We start from the raw sequence: 23,254 nt of genomic DNA on the forward strand, positions 1-23,254 counted from the left end.
GGGCTGATCTAACTGGGAGGCCTCACGAGAGGCCTACGACCGTCTGACCAGACTCAGGAAGCCGCATGCTCATAGAGACCCTCGTGAGGGGAGCACAAGGTCTGCCTGGTAGGCAAACCAGGCTGTAGGCAGAAAAGGTTCCGGGAGGGAACCTTTAGCAGAGAATGAACACTTTAGCGAGCCAGGGCGCAAGCTCGCCTTCAGCAGCTGCCTATTAAGGCTAGCTGAAACTGATAGCAAGAGACCACTAGCTTCATAAACCCAGCACCACTAGGGAGCGTTACAGGGAGGCCCGGAGAGGCCTACTACCTGATCCTTTAGGGAGGCACGTGAGGCCTACTACCTGATAACCACAGTACGTGGGAACTCACCTTCAGGGAGGCCCGGTGAGGCCTGCTACCCTACGACCACAGTATGTGGGGAGCTCACCTTCAGGGAGGCCTGGAGAGGCCTACTACCTGGTAACCACAAACTGTGGGAACTCACCTTCAGGGAGGCCTGGTGAGGCCTACTACCTGACCGTTCTCAATCAAGGAGGCCTGGAGGAGCCTACTACCTGATAACCCCAGTATGTGAGATGCTCACCTTCAGAGAGGCCAAGAGAGGCCTACTACCTGATAACCACAGTACGTGGGAACTCCTCCTTCAGGGAGGCCCGGTGAGGCCTGCTACCTTACCACCACAGTATGTGGGGAGCTCACCTTCAGGGAGGCCTGGTGAGGCCTACTACCTGGTCACCACTATCTGTGGGAACTCACCTTCAGGGAGGCCTGGTGAGGCCTACTACCTGACCGTTCTCATTCAAGGAGGCCTGGAGGAGCCTACTACCTGATAATCACAGCATGTGGGAACTCACCTTCAGGGAGGCCTGGTGAGGCCTACTACCTGACAGCCAAAATATTTGGGAGCCCACATCCAGGGAGGCCCAGAGCGGCCTACTACCTGACAGCCACAATATTTGGGAGCTCACATTCAGGGAGGCCCAGAGAGGCCTACTACCTGATAGCCAACGTAAGTGGGAATTCGCCTTCAGGGCGGCCGGGTGAGGCCTACTACCTGATAACCATCTTAAGTGGGAATTCACCTTCAGGGAGGCCTGAGTGGCCTACTACCTGATAACCACTGGTAGCTTTGAGCCCTGAGTCCGGGTGAAAGTATAAGGTGGCCTGCTAAGGCCAGCCAGCTGGGGACTCGCCTATCAGGGAGGCCTGGTCGGGCCTACTAGCTAATAGCAAGTCATATTCTGCCATAAAGTACACTGTTGGGAACCATACTACACAGCATAATACACTAATGGGCTTCCAGTAGCGCTATAAGGTATGTCCCACAATGTTGGGACTCACCTCCGAGGAGGCCTGTTTAAGGCCTACTACCCATCAGTGAGTCAACTGCCCGAACCACCAAGGCCAACCACGTAAAGTGAGCTGGCCTACAGTGCCCTCTGGGGGGCTGTCCAATCAAGGAGGCCTGCTGAGGCCTACTACCTAATGGCGCAGCCTTCGTTGGCAGAAAAACTGTTTACACAGCGCCTACAGCATCCTGGTGCCTAATCACATTGCCCATGGCAGTGTACTCCGCAAGAAAGCTAGCACCCTTAAAACAAGGGGAGTACAACATACGCCACTCTGCCTCAACGGAGGCCCCAGTTAGCCAGGGGCCTACCATCTATGCATGGGCGTCAGCTCAGGGCAATGCTCTGGCTTCAGGGGAGCGTACTTCGACCAAAGAAGAAGTGAAGCTTACTTCATACTCGACCCGAGCCATAGTGGTGCGAGGTGGGATAAAACAGAACTGGGAGTGAAGTGCTCAGACCTACCCTGTATCACAGGGGAATACTCACCCCTCACCCTGAGGTTACCAGGGTGCGGGCCTGCCAGCGGCTCTAGGGGTGACAGAAATGTATCTGTGCCCAACCTAGGGGAGTGGGGCTTGAATGAAAGCCAACCACCTACAACCTAGCGCTCGAGCAGTAGCTCAGCGAGGTGAGTGAAGCCTAAACTGGCGGCCTAAATCCGTAGGCCAGTTCTGCATGGCAGGGTCGGGCAGGAAACCCAGTCTTCTTCGTGAAGCGAAAGACGGCCTAACCCTGCTCAATAAAGACATATATACCACGGAGGCCTGTTTGAGGCCTACCATGTCCTTACAAACCATCCTCAGCACCACGCTGCATTACTCTAGTCACCCCAGAATGCAGAGAAGGGGGCGGGCCTTGGCCTAACGACTCCCACGGGAGGAGGCTGTATATACAGGGATGCTAGAAACCAACATTCACACAGTGAAGGGTCAGAGGAAGAAATGCTAAAATTTTTAGGAGAGCGCCTCTATTATCCCTGGCACAGCCTAGGCCAGCTACAGAGGCGGCCCTGGTAAGGGCCAGCCTGCAAGCATAGATCTATCTGAGGGCTCGGAGGAGCCACAGCCTTACTAAAGAATATAGTCTGTATTATTCCATACAAAGGGCTGCAGAATCGCTCAGCCTAATGAAAACCCAAACAGAGCTCAAGGGGCGACATACTCAGGAAGAAGTCAAACGGACCTGTGGGCCGGACATAAGATCTATCTGAAGCTCTAGCGTCAGTCAACACTCTAAGTAAAACAATTTAAAGAGAGAGACCAACCACTCTACCCTGAGGTGGCTAGCAGCCCGAAGGCTAACACAGTTACCGTTCTGGCCACCTAACGGGGAACTTCAGGGCCCTGATAATCCAATAAAGTTCTCTTACCTTATTACCTTGACATGACCCCATGACTCTATACAGGGAACGAGGTCTGTAGAGAGATACATTTCGGAATTTTAATTCACAAAAATTTACTCTTGAAAAGACCAGACAGCTCACCTGCGGCGTGCGGAGTGAAGACTCGCCAGATAGTTCTTTATGAACCTGGGGTCCACCACTTTACATGCCTGAAAGAGGCGTTTCTACTAACCAAGCCTAGGCGGGCCATTGGAACATCGTTCTTATCATAGGCCCAGCGCCAGGCCTGATGTAATGAACGTCTGGGGAGTCAGAAGAGAGGAGAGGGCTGGATTCTCTTTTTAATGAAGCCCTCCGGGGAGATAATCCATCAGCGACGCTGTATGCGCTTGTGCTGGATAACCTCCCTCAGATCCCTCTTCTAGCGGGAGTCACGCCTTTCCTGCGCCCTGTTCCTCCACAGAGGGGGCGCACGAGAGGCGACACTGGCTCTCTGGCCCTGTCTACGGTCCTCAGATCGTGAAGGGCCAGGCCCTCCCGCCTGCCTGGGCGTGGAACCGGATCTCAGCGGTATGTAGGTTTTTTCCTAAAAGCAGCTGAGCGCGCCTTCGCCTCCCTGAACTTCCCAAGCCCCGCCTCCACGGCGGGGCCAAAGAGTTCAGAGGGCGAAACCGACGAATCAAGGAGAAAGGCCTTCTCTTTCTCCTCAACGTCGGCCAGGTTTAACCAAAGCTGTCTCTCCGTGGCCACCATCGCCGCCATCGACCGACTGATCGTGGCAGCAGTTTGTTTGGTGGCCCGGAGCGCAAGAGCCGTGGTTCGGCGCGGCTCAGTAACTGCCTCAGGGGACAACCCTGCCCCCTGGTCGAGATCCTGCAGCAGGTCGGCCCGGTATGCCTGCAGCACCGCCATGGTGTGCAGGGAAGCACCAGCCTGAACTGCTGCCGTGTATGCTCTGCCATTCAAACGCGCTGTTGTCTTTAGCGGTTTGGATGGCAGAGTTGGAGCTCTCAGTGTCGACGCCTGCCCAGACACGAGATAGTTTGCAAACGACTTGTCAAATGGGCGGCATCGACACATACCCATGCTCTGCGATCCCATCAACATCAGCGAAATTAACCTGCTGATGTCAGTGAATACGGGCAGAGCATGGGCTCTTCCATGCCCTCTCGATCTCCGTGTGAAGATCAGGAAGGAATGGAAGGCTCCCTGAGCTGGTGGTGTATGGCCGGGGAGAAACCGATCGCCGAGCCTACCGCGAGCGGTCTCTCCTCTAGCGCGTTGCCATGGCAGCTACAGCCCCACAACATCCACCAAACCTGCATACACGGGGCAGGGTGGCTGAGAGGGTTCAGGATCTACCTGATTATAAACCTCCTCAGCCATCTCCTGCTCGTCCTGAAGAGCAGCAACTGCAGGAAACCGTCGGCGAAAAATCCTCGTCATCGACCTGCAGTTCGCCCTCGTCAGCCGTCGAATCATCTGAGAGGTTTACAGCACTCTCAAGATGATCGACGAGCTCTATCTGGAAGCCCATGATGCAAGTCGCCGCTCTGCCTCGGCACGAGCGGGACCATGAGAACCAGACGTTGAACCCCCTTCACTCGAGAAGAGGGCCAGACGAGAGCGAGCGTTTTAAGAGAAAAACGCTCACAGTTCACACAGAGGATTCCCTCGAGAATCTCCCGTGCGCGCTCTTCTCCCAGGCAAGAAAAGCACACTCGTGTGCTGTACATTTAATTTTCTTACCGTTTCATTGAATAGCGTTTTCAAACAGACAGTCCCTGAAGACGATGAGCTGATTTGTCATGTTTGCAAGGCGCCCTTTTATACTTCCAGGTCGCACGTTAATCATTCACGCTAATGATTCACGGGCTGTCGCCGGTCAATATGATTGACGTGATTTGATAGTGATTTCAGACACCTGTCACGCCTGAGGCGTTCCCCATAACGTCGTTGACGTATTGTTGAGTTCCCTTCGAAAGGGAACTCCTCAGATGTGTTGTGATGATCTGTGATTGTGTTAAACTCTCACTCTGTGTGTTTGCTAGTTTAGTGTACGAGTGCTAGTTTAGTGTACGGGTACTAGTTTAGTGTACGAGTCCTAGTTTAGTGTACGAGTACTAGTTTAGTTTACGACTGCTAGTTTAGTGTACGAGTACTAGTTTATTGTACGAGAGCTAGTTTAGTGTACGAGTGCTAGTTTAATGTACGAGTGCTAGTTTAGTGTACGAGTACTAGTTTAGTGTTTTATTCTGATTTCTTTTGATAATTTTAATTTCTTCTATGTAAAGCACTTTGAATTACCATTGTGTATGAAATGTGCTATATAAATAAACTTGCCTTGCCTTGCCTTGCCTTGCCTTACGAGTGCTAGTTTATTGTACAAGTGCTAGTTTAGTTTACGACTGCTAGTTTAGTGTACGAGTGCTAGTTTAGTGTACGAGTGCTAGTGTAGTGTACGAGTGCTAGTTTAGTGTACGAGTGCTAGTTTAGTGTACGAGTGCTAGTGTAGTGTACGAGTGCTAGTTTAGTGTACGAGTGCTAGTTTAGTGTAGGAGTGCTAGTTAGTGTATGAGTGCTAGTTTAGATTACGAGTGCTAGTTTAGATTACGAGTGCTACTTTTATATATGAGTGCTAGTTTAGTGTGCTAGTTTAGTGTACGAGTGCTAGTTTAGTGTTCGAGTGCTAGTTTAGAGTACGAGTGCTAGATAGTGTACGAGTGCTAGTTTAGTGTACGAGTGCTAGTGTACGAGTGCTAGTTTAGTGTACGAGTGCTAGTTTAATGCAGAGTGCTAGTTTAATGCAGAGTGCTAGTTTAGTGTACGAGTGCTAGTTAGTGTACGAGTGCTAGTTAGTGTACGAGTGCTAGTTTAGTGTACGAGTGCTAGTTTAGTGTACGAGTGCTAGTTTAGTGTACGAGTGCTAGTTTTGTGTACAAGTGCTAGTTTAGTGTACGAGTACTAGTTTAGTGTAGGAGTGCTAGTTTAGTGTACTAGTGCTAGTTTTATATATGAGTGCTAGTTTAGTGTGCTAGTTTAGTGTACGAGTGCTAGTTTAGTGTTCGAGTGCTAGTTTAGAGTACGAGTGCTAGTTTAGTGTACGAGTGCTAGTTTAGTGTACGAGTGCTAGTTTAGTGTACGAGTGCTAGTTTTGTGTACAAGTGCTAGTTTAGTGTACGAGTACTAGTTTAGTGTAGGAGTGCTAGTTTAGTGTACTAGTGCTAGTTTTATATATGAGTGCTAGTTTAGTGTGCTAGTTTAGTGTACGAGTGCTAGTTTAGTGTTCGAGTGCTAGTTTAGAGTACGAGTGCTAGTTTAGTGTACGAGTGCTAGTGTACGAGTGCTAGTTTAGTGTACGAGTGCTAGTTTAATGCGGAGTGCTAGTTTAGTGTACGAGTGCTAGTTTAGTGTACGAGTGCTAGTTTAGTGTACGAGTGCTAGTTTAGTGTACGAGTGCTAGTTTAGTGTACAAGTGCTAGTTTAGTGTACGAGTACTAGTTTAGTGTACGAGTGCTAGTTTAGTGTACGAGTGCTAGTTTAGTGTACGAGTGCTAGTTTTGTGTACAAGTGCTAGTTTAGCGCCGGTGTCTGTCAGACTCACGACTTCTCCTCAGGGATCGTCTCGGCCTCATGTCAGGACTTGAGTGTGTTTAATGGCTTTTCACATTTTCACTCCAGAAAACATATTTCCTCCCTTCTGCTTGTTGCTCAAGGCCACATGCAGATGAAAACACTTCAGAAAACACTTTCAAGCGTCATTAAAAGCACTAACCATGTGTGCTCTGAAACTGAGTGTGTGTAGTTGTTTATTTTGTGTTTAGGTATTTATTATTCGTATGTAGATGTTTTTGTGTGCGTGTCGTTGTTTCAAAGATTTCAGTCGGTCATCTTCACACACACACACACACACACACACACACACACACACACACACACACACACACACACACACACACACACACACACACACACACACACGCAGCACAAATGTACATCTTGTTCTTACCTGCTTTTGTGTCCACCCACTCACACACACGCTCACGCAGTGTTTCCATGGCAACTGTAGTGTCATTGCAGTGACGAGTATGTTTCACGGTCGCCGTGTAGATCATTACATGGAGCGTTTCCCAGGTGATAGTTGCCTGGTAACAGGCAGATTTGGGGGGGTGATGGGTCAGACACACTCACAGTGGACCCATGTTACCGGCTCAATTGCACACACCACGCTCAAAAACAATTCACATTCCATCAAACGCTAAGAACAGATGAGAACAGATGCACATGATGCTGCTGAAACACTCAGCAGCACTGTGTGTGTGTGTGTGTGTGTGTGTGTGTGTGTGTGTGTGTGTGTGTGTGTGTGTGTGTGTGTGTGTGTCTGTGTCTCTGTCTGTGTGTGTGTGTGTGTGTGTGTGTGTGTGTGTGTGTGTGTGTGTGTCTGTGTGTGTGTTTTTGCATGAATGTGGATGTAGGTGCTGTTGTTTTGCAGCATTGAAACAGTAAAAGTGCATTGTTTCCTAACTGTATTTGTGTATTGACATTAACCAGCATGCATTGGGGGAGTGCACACCATTATAACATACATTCCCAGTGCATGCTTGGTAATAAATCTCCCCTTTACTGCCCAGCATGAATGCAAGGTCAAATGAATGTGCAAGAACACAGTCTCTCATATACACACATTCGGTTGCCACCCAGACCGATATATATATATATATTCAATCCAGTAACTGGCAGTATTATAACAAAAAAATGTTAATTGAAATACAGCTGAAATAAAACAAAATGTAAATATTAGATTAAAAAAATAAAAAAATATAAATGATAAAAGGACATAACAAAATTACTAAAACTTGAATTAAAATTAAAATGAATAATAAAAGCTAATTCAAAACGTTTATAAAGAATAAAGAGTATATAAATAGTACTAAAATATCACTGGTAACTGCTGAGTAGATTTTTATTTAATGATATGGTATGATATTTCCTGGTATTCAATGTGCAATGGCCATATATTTAAATCTTTAAAAGGAAATCTTATTCAAGAGTATTTAAGAAAGAATATATGAGTTCTTAAATGATTTCATGTTTAGGCTTTTGAGTTTCTAGGAGATCTCAATATTGTTTCAAACTGTGCAAGATTTGCCAGTCAATGTCAGAGATAAAGGTGAATTGAAATTGAAGAGTTGTTATTGTTTTTTTTGTTTTTGTTGCATTTTGCATTATTTTATTACTTATTATACCATGGTCTGGGTGAATACTCGATTCTGATTGGCTGCAGGGTACAGGCACACAAGTCTCAGACAGAAACACATACCCTGCTGTTTCCACACACACACACACACACACACACACACACACACACACACACACACACACACACACACACACACACACACACACACTCACTCTCGACAGAACCAGAGACCCTGCTGTGTCTACACACACATTCACTCTCGACAGAACCACAAAAAATGATAGAGGACACCTAGTAAAGGAGTTCTGGTGAAACTAACTGTTTACCGTTGGAAATTAATAAATAAATGCGCTGTCTACATCAGCTGTGAGTAACCATAGCAACAGGCAGTCAAAGTATCCGTTCACAATTTATTGTATCAAAACAAACATCAGTCAGCCGTTATACATAGCCTAAAAAATAACTACGCCTACCTGTGTGTTTTAATTATAGGTTAAAAAAAACGATAACGCCCATGGCTAGACAAGCCTAACTTGCATGAAAAAAAATACGTTAACTTTCTGGCTCGTAAGTTGGCTAAACTGAAGGGTTCTATGAGCTGAGGGGACAATAAATATCTCCGGTTGCTAAATAAACCGTCAGGCGTAAACATAGAATCCAAGTTATTGTTTGTAAAAACTTTAGATTTCGATTGTAAAACTAATTAAAATATCTAGGTATTAATGGACTTCCTCCGCTGTGCGTCGGACGGTTCACGCCTCGCCGTCGTTCATTAATACCTGACAATGGACACCTCCTCGGGTATTAACCCTTACTTATAGTATATCATCATAGTAGGCAGCTCTGCTGTTGAAGTATAATCATCCAAATGGGAAACGTTATTGGCTGATTCTGAAAATTAAAAAATTGCCAAACATCTACTGATCGATCAATCCACTAATATACATATATTGTCTTGTCCTGCAGTCTTTGTATCGATACGTGCTGGAGGACGTGTATGAGTTCCCCACGCTGGAGAAGGACCTGAAGGAGTTCCAGAAACTTCTGCGCCGGAGACAGTGAGTCTCACATTTTGAATTTTTAATTTTAATTGAGACATTTTGAGTAGTGAAGATCACTTGAACATCTTCAATAATCAGTTTTAGCAGGTTATCTGTGAGGACATTTTGACAGATGTGGCCCTTACATGTAAAGCAGAGCAAATGCAGATGAACACACACTTCCCGTGGCTCTGGAAGCTCCTTACGTTTGTCAGTTCATCAGCTTAGCCTCAGTGAATTGAGCTTAGCATGGAAACGTTCCTCCCGCGGCTCATCCTCAGGGTTTGGCAGGAGTGTGTGCGTAATCCCACTAAATGAGGTGACGGACTCGGAGGTGTAATTATGACTGTCGTGAGGGGCGGAGTTACACTGTGCTCACGCCTATTTGTAGAGATCTGATTGGCTCCCTGAGCGGCAGAAGGGTAATTGGGCGTGAGATGAATAAAAGATGGAAATGCTCAGTGGTGTCATTGATGTCACTGAGCATTGAGATTAAATGGAGAATTGATTCTTAAATGATCTCATGTGTAGGCTTTAGAGTTTCTAGGAGATCTCAACATTGTCTCAAACTGTGCAAGATTTGCCAATCAATGTCAGACATATCAATATGAACTCAAACATTTGTCAAGTTAATTTGAAGTTATTTTAAATCTCCTTCGTTTCTCTTAGACAGCAATAAGTTTAAATAGAGACTTTAGTCTGTCTATTTTTACTCTATAGAGCATAAATATAAGCATAAAAATAAATATAGAGCATACAAATTTAGAGCAAAAAAATCCTATAGAGTCACGATATTGTCACGATATTTTCTCAAACTATGCTCAGATTTTGAAAATATTTTGAATATAGATTGAAAAGATATCAGTATGATCTCAACTATTTCTCATCAAGTTAATCTGAATTTATTTAATATCTCATTTGTTTCTCCTGGACAGGAACGAGATTGAATTGAAACCTTTGCTTGAGCTCTTTTTTTCTATGGAGTTTCATAGAAGATCAATATTGTCTCAAACTGTGCTCAAATATGAAAATGAAAGTCAGAGATCCTAGTATGGGCTCAAACATTTCTCATCAAGTTAATTTGAATGTATATCCTGGACAGTAATGAATGAGATTAAATTTACATTTTTATTTATTTTTTGCTCTAGAGGTTAATAAGAGATCTCAATGATATCTCAATCAGAGATCTCAGTATGGACTCAAACATTTCTCATCAAGTTAGTCTAAGATCTCATTTGTGTTTCCTGGACGGTTTTGAGAGTCTTTTGTTTTTTTGGCTCTCTTCATAAGAGATCTTGATAATGTCTCAAACTGTGCTCAGATTTGCCAATAAAAGTCAGTGATGTCAGTATGAACTCAAACATTTCCCATCAAGTTAATTTTAATTTATTTAAAATCTCCTTTTTTGTTCTCCTGGAAAGCAGTGCGATTAAAGGTTTGCTCAGGTTTGAATCGAAAAGTCAGAGATCTCAATATGAACTCAAACATTTCTCATCAAGTTAATTTAAATATCTTGAATATCTCAATTATTTGTCTAGGAGAGCAAAACAATCAAATTGTCATTTTTGTTTTTGACCTGAGAAACACACACCAATAGCTTTTAAAAGTTTCAGAAAAAAGATCTCAAAAATGTTTTAAATTGTGCTCAGATTTGCCAAAACACCAAATTCTGCAAATCCAAAGCCAGATCTCATTAATGAACTCAAACAGTTCTCATTAAATTCTCCCAAAGACCAATCTGAGCTGTTATGTACATTCATTTTATAGCTTTATACTCTTAAGTGAATGACAATAACTGGTTCATTTGTGTCTGTTTTCATTTCTTTTATTCGACTTTGGGAGAAACATCTGAGACAAAATTGATATTTGAGTCTCCTGAGCTCTAAAGGAGCAACTTCTGAACCCAATCACCTTACATTGTCACGGGGAAATAAAATAAAGTGAGCGTTTTATTCTTCACAGAAAGGTTTTGTGTTGAAATGAGGGAAGAGAACATGATTTAAACAGTCATTCATCCTGTTAAAGCAAAACTTCTCCCAGTCTGCAGCTCAGCAAGACAGACACAATGATGTCTCTCGCTTCCTGTTAGAGCGTCACTCTTCAGATAGATGGATGTAGAGCGAGAGGAGTCTCACAGAGACAGCTGGCCCACACGTCTCTGACAGAAGTGTTTGTCTCAGTTCTCCATCTACTGTCAGACTCAGTTCAACAGCCCTGAGTGTCTCGTCATGTGTCTCTAAGTTATCTCTCCCTGTTTTCCCTCAGTACGGTGGACGACTATTCTCCACACCAAAAGGTGAGAGAAGAAATTGCGAAAAAAGAAAAAATAACCAAAAAATTAAAATGATATACCTGGTTTGTATTGTGAGTAAATACATGAGGCCTTTCTCAAATGTTCTTTGTCGTTCCAGAATAAAGCGCTCTACCAGCAGCTGAGCCTGAAGGAGAGCTGCGTTCCTCTCCGAGCGTCTGCAGGCGAGAGTAAAGACGGTAATACCTCAGTCTCTCCTGTGGTGGGGTTGTTTTATGCACTCATTTAACATAAAGTACATATACACACATATTTTAGGTGTGAATGTTTGTTTTAAATGGCTAAAATAAATAGAAATGAAACCGAAATCAAAGCTACATGGCTATATCTAAATTGAAAAAAATAACTAATACATTGAAATGTAGAAACCGTAAGTATTTTGGATTAAATGTCACGCGGAAAGTAATTGATTAAAATTAGGAAAAAACTATATATCTGATTATCTTAACTATCACACACACACGCACACGCACGCACGCACGCACGCACGCACGCACGCACGCACACACACTCACATAGGTGGAACTTGACCTATATTTATTTAATTCATTTTATATTAAGATTTATTTTTATATTTTGTATATCATTTTGCATATCACATTGTGTATATCAATTTTTTTTGCCTCACAGTATAGATAATTGTTGTTAAAAAATAAAATACATTAGTAATAAACAAAATTGTCTTTGTGCAAAAATAAGTTTATTATATATAATATTTTAAACATTTTGATGCAATATAATGTAAATCAAAATAAAATATAATAACCAAATGTTTTTTTAGAAAAACAATAATAGTACTTAATTTTCTTTTTTGCAAATATAAACTTATAAATGTACATAAAATATAATAATTAAAAATTATAGATTAACAGAACAATGGAAAAAATATTTAAATAAATAATAATAATGAAATAATTAATTAATATAATATATGTATGTAATAGGAATATAAATGAATATAAAATATAAATGTAACTGCTTCATCTTTTGACTTTGGGGGTGAAATGAATCCAGACGTATTTTTGACAGTTTTCATGACATTCACTGATTAAAGGGACTGAATAACCAGTTCTGTGTGTGTGTGTGTGTGTGTTGTCAGTGATGTGTCGTGTGTACGTGAGCTGTGACTCGTATCTGAGTATGCGTGTGAAGCCTTCAGTCGTGGCTCAGGAGCTTCTGCACATCGTGTCTCAGCGGATGGACAGATCTGAAGACGACATGATGCTGACGGTCCAGACGTACAGCGGAGGTTCATATACACACACACACACACACACACACACACACACACACACACACACACACACACACACACACACACACACACACACGACTCAGACAGAAACACATACCCTGCTGTTTCCACACACTCACACACACTCACTCTCTCTCTCTCTCTCGTGTCACAGAGCAGCGTGTCCTTCAGCCTCACGACAGTATTTATCCCTGTTTCTACACACACACACACACACACACACACACACTCTCTCTCTCTCGTGTCACAGAGCAGCGTGTCCTTCAGCCTCACGACAGTATCTATCCCTGTTTCTACACACACACACACACTCACTCTCTCTCTCTCTCTCTCTCTCTCTCTCTCATGTCACAGAGCAGCGTGTCCTTCAGCCTCACGACAGTATTTATCCCTGTTTCTACACACACACACATACACACACACACACACACACACACACACACACACACACACACACACACACACACACACACACACACACACACACACACGACTCAGACAGAAACACATACCCTGCTGTTTCCACACACACACACTCACTCTCTCTCTCTCTCTCTCTCGTGTCACAGAGCAGCATGTCCTTCAGCCTCACGACAGTATCTATCCCTGTTTCTACACACACACACACACACACACACACACACACACACACACTCTCTCTCTCTCTCTCTCATGTCACAGAGCAGCGTGTCCTTCAGCCTCACGACAGTATTTATCCCTGTTTCTACACACACACACACACACACACACACACACACACACACACACACACACACACACACACACACACACACACACACACACACACACTCACTCTCTCTCTCTCTCGTGTCACAGAGCAGCGTGTCCTTCAGCCTCACGACAGTATTTATCCCGAGTCTCTGGTGTTGCCCGGCAGACTGATCGCCTGTAGACGAGACCTCAGCGAGATCCTGGTAGGAGCAACTGTCAACTTTACTTTGTATTTGGTGTTTTTTACTTTTATTTTTAATAATTTTAATTCACAAGATTAACAATGAAAGTAAAAACAATATTAACAGAAGGGAGGGGAAAAAATGATGCATATATACATATCAAATATCTGCTACATAGCGTACACAGCTGTATACTTCTAAATACATATCAGCGCATATTCTTAAATATCAAAGAACATATACATATATACCTATAAATATATGTGCTGACCCCCCAATTAAAACGAGAAAAAAAGAGCAACAAAGCCAAACAACTGAGGTTAACCATTCCCTTAACTATCACTGTTTACTTAGCTGAGGATCTCTTTACATTTTTTATATCAACCACTTTTCCCAGTCCATTTTGAAAGCGCTTTTTTCATCTTTAGAGTAAGTTCTTCCATAACCATGATTTCTTCAATGATTCCAAACCATTGTTTACACTTCAATGCAGTATTTTCAAGCTAATTCCTAGTTATAGTTTTTTTGCAAGCGTGGAAGAAATTTTATATGTTTTAAATATTTGCATTTCTTATATTCATAGAATCTTGGAAACATGATGGTAATTAGATTAAAGTAATAAAATGCACGAGGATTACATGTGGAATCCCGTGATGTCCCATGATCCTCTGCTACATTGATAGAGCAAAGAACTGTTAAATAACCCGTGTGAATGCATGTATGTATTAAAGGACAAATACGGCCAAAAATCAACCTAGGACTAAATAACACACGGGTACCGAGTCGACTGTTCTCTGGGATGCGTTTTCATGATAATCGGATGAAACCAGTTTTAACTTTAGTTTTAGTTTAACCACAGATTAGCTTATAACACTAGTATATAGGGCATAGAATAAGTAAAAATAAAAATCGCTACTTAATACCACTAACAAAGCTCAAACAATCCACTTCGCGTATATAAGCAGGAGCCATCTTTGGAAAGCAGTCTCGACCAGTCGAACCCCGAACGCCGTGCTACGTGAGCTGAACTGTGACTATCGAGCAGCACGTAGCACGGCGTTCGTGGTTCGACTGGTCGAGACTGTTTTCCAAAGATTGCTCCTGCTTGTATACGCGAAGGGTACTGTCTTTATAAAGTATCTTCTTATTAAACTGTCTGTACACTTACAAAGTTCTCAATGCTTCGGTTTGTATGTAGAGACCCTCATTATGCTACCGTGTTAGTGTGGGGCTAGTTTGAGCCTTGTTAGTGGTATAAACTAGCGATTTTTATTTTTACTTATTCTATGCCCTATATACTAGCGGTATAAGCTAATCTGTGCTTAAACTAAAACTAACGTTAAATTATCATGAAAACGCATCCCAGAGAAACGGTTGTTATTTACCCCTAGTTTCAGTTTTTGCCGGAATTGTCCTTTAACACATACCCTTATGTGCTCTTACCACAAGAAGAATCTTACATACATATTAGGAACTATGCCTTTAATATTTTTTCATAGGCAAAAACAAAGAGGTTGTAGAGCTAAAAGCCTAAACGCTCTTCTGTAATGGTGTTTGTGTCTCTCAGCCGGCCCTGACTGAATGTCCTGAGCTGGGACAGAAGCCGGTCCGACTGCTGGGCATCAACACGTGGGACGTCGCCGTGGCTCTCACCAACTTCGAGTGGAACCTCTTCAACTCCATCCATGAGGTGAAGCTTCATCATGAAATCTGTCAACATGCTCTCTGTTAGTTGTTATGAACTGGAACGAGTAGAAATGATTGGTTATGGTGATCACCTGCAGGACAGAGACGCTGTGTGTAGAGCTTATATTGAACATCAACAAAGCTTAAACGTCAATGACTAATACTAATGATGGCATTATTACTCATTAAACGTTCTTATGTCCTTTAAACATTAAGCTCATATTGAAGTTTTTACAATGTTCTGCTTCAAAAGAACATCCTTTATTAGTTTACATAAAAAATTCCCATAACGAAATGGAATGTTTCTAAAATGTTTTTAGAATTTACACTCCCGTTCAGAGGTTTGGGGTCGATAGGAACTTTTTATGTTTTTGAAAGAGTCTCTTCTGCTCACCAAAGCTGCATTTGTTTGATCAAAAATACAGGAAAAACAGGAAGATTTTGAAATATTATTACAATTTCAAAATGACTGTTTTCTATTTGAATGTATGGTAAAAATGTAATTTATTCCTGTGATCAAAGCTGAATTTCCGGCATCATTACTCCAGTCTTCAGTGTCACATGATCCTTCAGAAATCATTCTAATATGCTTACATTTATTATTATCAATGGTGAAAATTGGTCACCATTGAAAATGGTTGTTGACCAATTTTTAAATCAATGGTTATGCTGCTTCTTATTATTTTGAAAAACATGATACATTTTTTTCAGGATTCTTTGATGAATAAAAAGTTCAAAAGAACAACTTTTGTAACATTATAAAAGTCTTTACTGTCACTTTTGATCAATTTAATACGTCCTTGCTGAATAAACATATTAATTTATTTAAACAAAAAAATGGTACAGACCCCAAACTTTTGAAAGATATTGCACATTTGCTCATTGAAAACACACTTGGACACATGTATCAGAGCATGAGAAACCTGTGTGATGATGCTCTCTCTCTCTCTCTCTCTCTCTCTCTCTCTCTCTCTCTCTCTCTCTCTCTCTCTCTCTCTCTCTCTCTCTCTCTCTCTCTCTCTCTCTCTCTCTCAGCAAGAGCTGATCTTCTACACGTTCAGTCGTCAGGCCAGCTCTGGCCACACGGTGGCGCTAGAGTTCCTGCTCCAGCGCTGTAATGAGGTCCAGCAGTGGGTGATGTCAGAGGTGCTGCTGTGCCCTTCGCTCGGGAAACGAGTCCAGCTCCTCAAGAAGTTCATCAAGATTGCTGCTCAGTGAGTCTCAGTGTGTTCAGGCTTTATAGGCAGGATTCTCATTCTCCTTTTCTCATACAAAAGGATTAAACACAGGTTATTTCACAGACATATATCAGAACGCAAACGGGAATATGCAGCTTTGCTTTGATCAACCAGTTCTGCTTTTTATGACTGATCATGATTTTTTGTATATTTAATAAAATAATATATTAAAAATGTAAAATTGTATTAGTTTAGTTTATATTTTTATTATTAAAACAATATAATACTGTTTTATGATATATAGTGATTGTTTTTAAATTTAATAAAATAATATTACAATATTAGAAATATATTTTTAGTTTACTATTTTAGTTTATATTTTGTTATTAAAAATAATAGTGAATTTTATGACAGTCAGATACTGATTGTTTTTGTTTAATAAAATAATATTGATTTATTTAGTCTATTAAATATTATATTAGGTTAGTTTATATTTTATCATTACAGCAATTATTTTGTCTTTTTCTGACAGATACTGATTACTCATGTTAAATAAAAATAAATATTGATATATTAAAATATAATGCTTTTTGAGACATATATGGATTATTCTTGTGTATAATAAATTATATTTATATATTACAAATATAGAATATTTTATTTAGATAGTATTTTATTATTAAAATACGATAATGCTGCTTTTATGACAGACATTTTATTTTTAATAAAGTAATATTAAATATATATATATATATATAGCATATTTTTCATATTTTTGTTTATATGTTGTTATTTAACTACAAGAATACAGTATTTATATTATTATAATTTGCAATATTTTTTGTTGTTGTAATTTTGTTGTAATCAGCCGCTCAGTGTGAACTGTGTGAACGTGCGATTAATATCTTTATTCTAGTCAGTCAGAGAGGTTCTGGTATTCTGTGTGGGTGTCTGGAAGGCAGCGACTGACTCGTGTGTGTGTGTGTGTGTGTGTGTGTGTGTGTGTGTTTCAGCTGTAAAGCGCACAGGAACCTGAACTCCTCGTTTGCCATCATCATGGGTTTAAACACCGCAGCCGTCAGCCGGCTTAACCAGACATGGGAGGTAAAACAGCTACACTGACTCCGCACTGACTCCACACTGACTCTACACTGACTCTACACTGACTCTACACTGACTCTACACTGACTCTGCACTGACTCCGCACTGACTCCGCACTGACTCTGCACTGACTCCGCACTGACTCCACACTGACTCCACACTGACTCCACACTGACTCCACACTGACTCCACACTGACTCCACACTGACTCCACACTGACTCCGCACTGACTCTACACTGACTCTACACTGACTCTGCACTGACTCCGCACTGACTCCGCACTGACTCCGCACTGACTCCGCACTGACTCCGCACTGACTCCGCACTGACTCTACACTGACTCTACACTGACTCTACACTGACTCTACACTGACTCCGCACTGACTCTACACTGACTCCACACTGACTCCACACTGACTCCACACTGACTCCACACTGACTCCACACTGACTCTACACTGACTCTACACTGACTCCACACTGACTCCACACTGACTCCACACTGACTCTACACTGACTCTACACTGACTCTACACTGACTCCACACTGACTCCACACTGACTCCACACTGACTCTACACTGACTCTACACTGACTCCGCACTGACTCTACACTGACTCCACACTGACTCTACACTGACTCCACACTGACTCCACACTGACTCCACACTGACTCCACACTGACTCCACACTGACTCTACACTGACTCTGCACTGACTCCGCACTGACTCCGCACTGACTCCGCACTGACTCCGCACTGACTCCGCACTGACTCCGCACTGACTCCGCACTGACTCCGCACTGACTCCGCACTGACTCCGCACTGACTCCGCACTGACTCCGCACTGACTCCACACTGACTCTACACTGACTCCGCACTGACTCTACACTGACTCTACACTGACTCTACACTGACTCTACACTGACTCCGCACTGACTCTACACTGACTCCACACTGACTCCACACTGACTCCACACTGACTCCACACTGACTCTACACTGACTCTACACTGACTCTACACTGACTCTACACTGACTCCACACTGACTCCACACTGACTCCACACTGACTCCACACTGACTCTACACTGACTCTACACTGACTCTACACTGACTCTACACTGACTCTACACTGACTCCACACTGACTCCACACTGACTCCACACTGACTCTACACTGACTCTACACTGACTCTACACTGACTCTGCACTGACTCCGCACTGACTCTACACTGACTCCACACTGACTCTACACTGACTCCACACTGACTCCACACTGACTCCACACTGACTCCACACTGACTCCACACTGACTCTACACTGACTCTACACTGACTCTACACTGACTCCGCACTGACTCCGCACTGACTCCGCACTGACTCCGCACTGACTCCGCACTGACTCCGCACTGACTCCGCACTGACTCTGCACTGACTCCGCACTGACTCCGCACTGACTCCGCACTGACTCCGCACTGACTCCGCACTGACTCCGCACTGACTCCGCACTGACTCCGCACTGACTCCACACTGACTCTACACTGACTCTGCACTGAGTCCACACATGCTCACCCTGAACTAACCAGCTGATGACAAGTTTACTTTACAAATAATTTGTCTCTCCATGCTGAAAGTGAACAGAGGCAAAATCACAGAATATACAATGTTTAATATACAGTTTGGACCAACCAGCACAACATGAGAAAAATAGAAACCAATTCACTATAGAGATCTGAGGATTTATCGCTTGTTGCTCTGGTTTGAACACAGTTTAAGACCGGGTAAATGTCTGAGTTAACGATAGCTTGAAACCAATGCCCCGTTTACACGACGGAAAGACGCAGTTATTTCCCTGCGGTTTGGCCTCTCATTTACACGAAAGCCCCGTTTTTATCACAGAAAACGATTATTTCTAAAAACTCTGGCCAAAGTGGAGATTTCTGATAACGCCGGTTATGTGTTGCCGTGTCAACTGGGAGAAACAGGGTTTTAGGTTCTCAAACGTCACATTATGCGCCAGAAAATTCTTTATCGTCATGTGAGCGCCCAGTTTGGCATAGTTATGATGGCGCTCAACGGCGTATTTATGCGGGTTGATGTAAATGACAGCATATTTGAAAACGATGTTGTGTGCACAATGTTATTATTGAAAACAGAGGGAGGGAAATATTCATTTCTCTTAAATACCTATGTGTAAATGTGGCCCGAAGCTGCAATAGTCTTTTCTGCCCTACTGGAACAAGAACAAATGTGGGCGAGGCTTGAGTTTGTCCATGAGGAATTGATTGGATGGTTGTGGTTTGCTATTGGTGGATCTCATGTGAGTGACAGGTTGCCCCGCCCACATCATCAGAGAAGAGAAGAGATGCTGCAAGAAAGAGGATAAAGTGATTTTGATTAAAGATCACGACGGCACATGAATTAAAAAAATAATGATGTGCACGGATAAATCATTTATAATAAATACTGCAATACTCCATTCAAAAAAATAAGAATTGTCCATTTTGATTTCATGGTGAATTTAAACAAGCAGGAGATATTCAGTTTCTGTCACTCTCTTTCCTGCAGAAAGTTCCTGGAAAATTCAAGAAGCTTTTCTCTGAACTTGAGCTGTTGACGGTAAGTCAAACCCAGTTACATTAACATAAAACAAACATAAATATGGTTGATTTTGATTTCATGTCAACTTTATGATCATAAAGAGATTCATCTGTCTTCTTCCTCAGGATCCATCCATGAATCACAAAGCCTACAGAGACGCTTTCAAGAAAATGAAGCCGCCCAAAATCCCCTTCATGCCTCTGCTGCTTAAAGGTAAAGGAGCCGCCCGCTGATGTACAGGAAGTGATGACACGAATACTCAATACACGATACACAAACACATTGCATGGCCAGTTGGTCTCGTAATGTTGTGATCTCTGTTGGGTTTCAGATATCACCTTCATCCATGAGGGGAACAAAACATTTCATGATAATCTGGTGAACTTTGAGAAGCTGGTGAGTGTCAGTGATTGACAGTCTTCAGATGTGTTATCTTCATTGAGATGTGTTGTTGATGTGTGTGTGTGTGTGTGTGTTTTCAGCACATGATAGCCGAAACCGTCCGACTCATTCGCCACTGTCAGACGGATCAAACAGGTCAGTCTTTCCTCCTGTTCAATGTCCAATCAAAAAGATCATTTACATGTCATGGTTTGTTACAAATCAAAATGAAAGCATCACATGGTTGATATTCCATAAGGTGTAATTAATATAAACACACATTATGCCTTAATATCAGGGATTTTAAGCGATTTTTTTTTATTTGGCATTCTGAGCAGAAACTGCATTTTTATGCAGGTGTTTTGCTAAATAACATTTGCTAAATGTAATTGAAAAAAAAAAAAACATTGGGTCTTTGGTTTAGTGAAAAATTATCAGAACAAAATAATAATAACCAGTTACCAACATTTACAAATAATGTTTTAATGTTTTCACTCTGAAACAGTTTAAAAGGATTTTGGTTCCTGGTTTTGTTCCTTGAACCATTTCTAATCTCTGGTTATATACTGTATATTAATAAATATATATAATAATTCAGTTATTATAATAGTATCGGCCAATCTTATTGTTATTATCATTATTATTCTGATTATATTATTAAAACAGTACACATTTATCAGCTATCATATTAGTGATCAGCCATAAAAATATGCATTTACATTTTAAAGTAAATAAAAGGTAAAAAATAAAAATAAATGATTATTATAAATATAATATGTTTATTTATTATCATAAGTATATCTGTAATTATTTAGTTATTTTAGTTTATATTCTATTTATACTATATAATAATGCTGTATTTTATGACAGACATATTATTTTTGTTTAATATAATAATAGTAAATATATTATAAATATATATCATATTTTGTGCATATTTTCGTTTATATGCTGTTATTTAACTACAAGAATACAATATTTAATATTTCTTATCATTTTCAATATTTTTTGTTTTTGTAATTGCTATGTTTGCTGTGTTTGTTTTTACAATCTAAAAAAATGTTTTAGAAAGTTTTCTGATTGTTTCTGTCTTGAGAATGAATTAATGTTATTTAAAATTATACAGAGCAATTACAAAACCAAAATATCAACCAAATCATAACCAAAATTACTTTACATTTCTTATATCTAGATGTATACTGTATATTAATAAATATATGCAATACTTGAGTTATTATAATAGTATCTTAGTGTTTTATATCATTCTGTCAATCATATTATTCTGATTATTAAAACAGTACAAATTTGTCAGCTATTATATTGGTGATCAGCCATAAAAATATGCATTTACATTTTAAAGTTAATAAAAGGTTTTATTTTATATATATAAAATTAGCAGACACTGTATCAGACAAAATGTCTGTATTGATGCATTGATAATTAAGTTGTAATTAATATCTCAGATCTATGAAATGCATCAGCGTAGCATGTCTCTCTTCATTAGAACTGAGGAGAATAAATCTATTAACTTCATTGATTTCTCCATTTCTCAGGAAATGAGCTTTCCCCGTGTGACAGCGCTGAAGTGCGGTCGAGTGTCCATTACCTTCACATCATTGACAATCAGCAGACACTGTTTGAACTGTCTCACAGACTGGAGCCCCGCGTCTGAGAGACACACACACACACACACATCTTCAGCGGACACACACACCGATTCCAGCGCCCAGCACTGACTGAACGGACACTGATAGTGGATATTAGTGGCGTTGCTCCACTGTCAGAGTGAGTGAACACAGTACATCAGTAAATCAGTCTGCTCCTGATGTGAATAAATGTTTATTTCTTAATGTCAAAAATAGATCATCGAAAAGTCGATGAACGTTTTTTTCCTGTCCACAGGAAAAGTGTAAACTTTTCAGCAATGTTTTGTTGTAATGCTACCAGCATTCTGGACCATATTTATAGGCTATATGAATTTATTACTTAGACAGTCAGGGCTGGGTGATATTATAATTAATATTTTAATTAAAAATATATTTTTTCCAGCCTTTTGAACATGTTCGGTATTTATTAGTATTTATATATTTGCTCTGAAATAGATTTGAAGGCTGATTTCTTTTAGTAATTTCAACCAAATAGAAACCAGTTGCCAGTCAGATTGAAAATGTTTAATGCAAGAAGAAAAATACAGTAAAGATATAACAGTACATTAAAAGCAATATTAACATATAAAAGACTTGAATCAGAGATTTGAATCAGTTCAACTGATTCATGGAAAATACCGTAATCAAACTTTTTACTGCAACTGAAGATCAGAAACTCAATGGCCGAATCAAATCATCACAATATTGCTTCATTTTATAAATATGGGATATTTTATAAACAAAAAATATATCGCCCGGCCCTACAGTATAAACTCAGACTGAACGAACAAACACAGCTGGTGTCAAAGGTCATGATGATGTCATATAGAGCCAAGTACTCACTTTATACTGAATCTTGTTATGATGTTGAGTTTTTTCTTTTAACTGCTTCATATTATTTAATGTTTCCAGTTTGAGCTCTGACAGCAGCCAGTCTTTCCCACGACACGCCAGTGACTGAAGCTTTTCATACGTGTCATTTTTACAGTGACCTGACAGTATTATTTCCTGGTCCGTTCGGTGACCCAGGCTCTTGAAGATGTTGGTTTTGTGCAGTTTTTTCCTTCACTCGCTCTCTGCCGTTGCGTTTGGATACAGTCGTTTATATTCGCAGTTCTGAAGCTCTTGTGTGAAACTCATTTCCGTTTTAAAGAGATTTTACAGTGGCATGCATGCATATTGTATTTGCACTTACATCTTTGTTTGTACATTATCGTGTAAGAATGTATATATACGTTTGTAAATGTAAAG

General features: G+C 41.2%; 1 protein-coding gene across 1 annotated transcript in view; it reads left to right on the top strand.

Annotated features, from left to right (window-relative positions):
• The window catches only part of rapgef5a (Rap guanine nucleotide exchange factor (GEF) 5a), a 73,120-nt gene extending 50,559 nt beyond the window's left edge, over positions 1 to 22,561 (top strand). The window contains exons 14-26 of the mRNA XM_077194862.1: positions 8,863 to 8,954; positions 11,202 to 11,232; positions 11,348 to 11,426; positions 12,347 to 12,496; positions 13,340 to 13,437; positions 14,984 to 15,106; positions 16,138 to 16,316; positions 17,294 to 17,384; positions 19,944 to 19,994; positions 20,102 to 20,189; positions 20,308 to 20,372; positions 20,459 to 20,513; positions 21,911 to 22,561. Coding sequence (XP_077050977.1) covers positions 8,863 to 8,954; positions 11,202 to 11,232; positions 11,348 to 11,426; positions 12,347 to 12,496; positions 13,340 to 13,437; positions 14,984 to 15,106; positions 16,138 to 16,316; positions 17,294 to 17,384; positions 19,944 to 19,994; positions 20,102 to 20,189; positions 20,308 to 20,372; positions 20,459 to 20,513; positions 21,911 to 22,029 — 1,221 coding nt within the window. The 3' untranslated portion in view covers positions 22,030 to 22,561. The remainder of the gene's footprint in view (positions 1 to 8,862; positions 8,955 to 11,201; positions 11,233 to 11,347; positions 11,427 to 12,346; positions 12,497 to 13,339; positions 13,438 to 14,983; positions 15,107 to 16,137; positions 16,317 to 17,293; positions 17,385 to 19,943; positions 19,995 to 20,101; positions 20,190 to 20,307; positions 20,373 to 20,458; positions 20,514 to 21,910) is intronic.
• The last annotated feature ends 693 nt before the right edge of the window (positions 22,562 to 23,254 follow it).

The sequence above is a fragment of the Siphateles boraxobius genome, unplaced genomic scaffold, assembly GCF_051911475.1.
Source record: "Siphateles boraxobius isolate OS27281-9 unplaced genomic scaffold, OSU_SipBor_1 33, whole genome shotgun sequence".
NCBI lineage: Eukaryota > Metazoa > Chordata > Actinopteri > Cypriniformes > Leuciscidae > Siphateles > Siphateles boraxobius.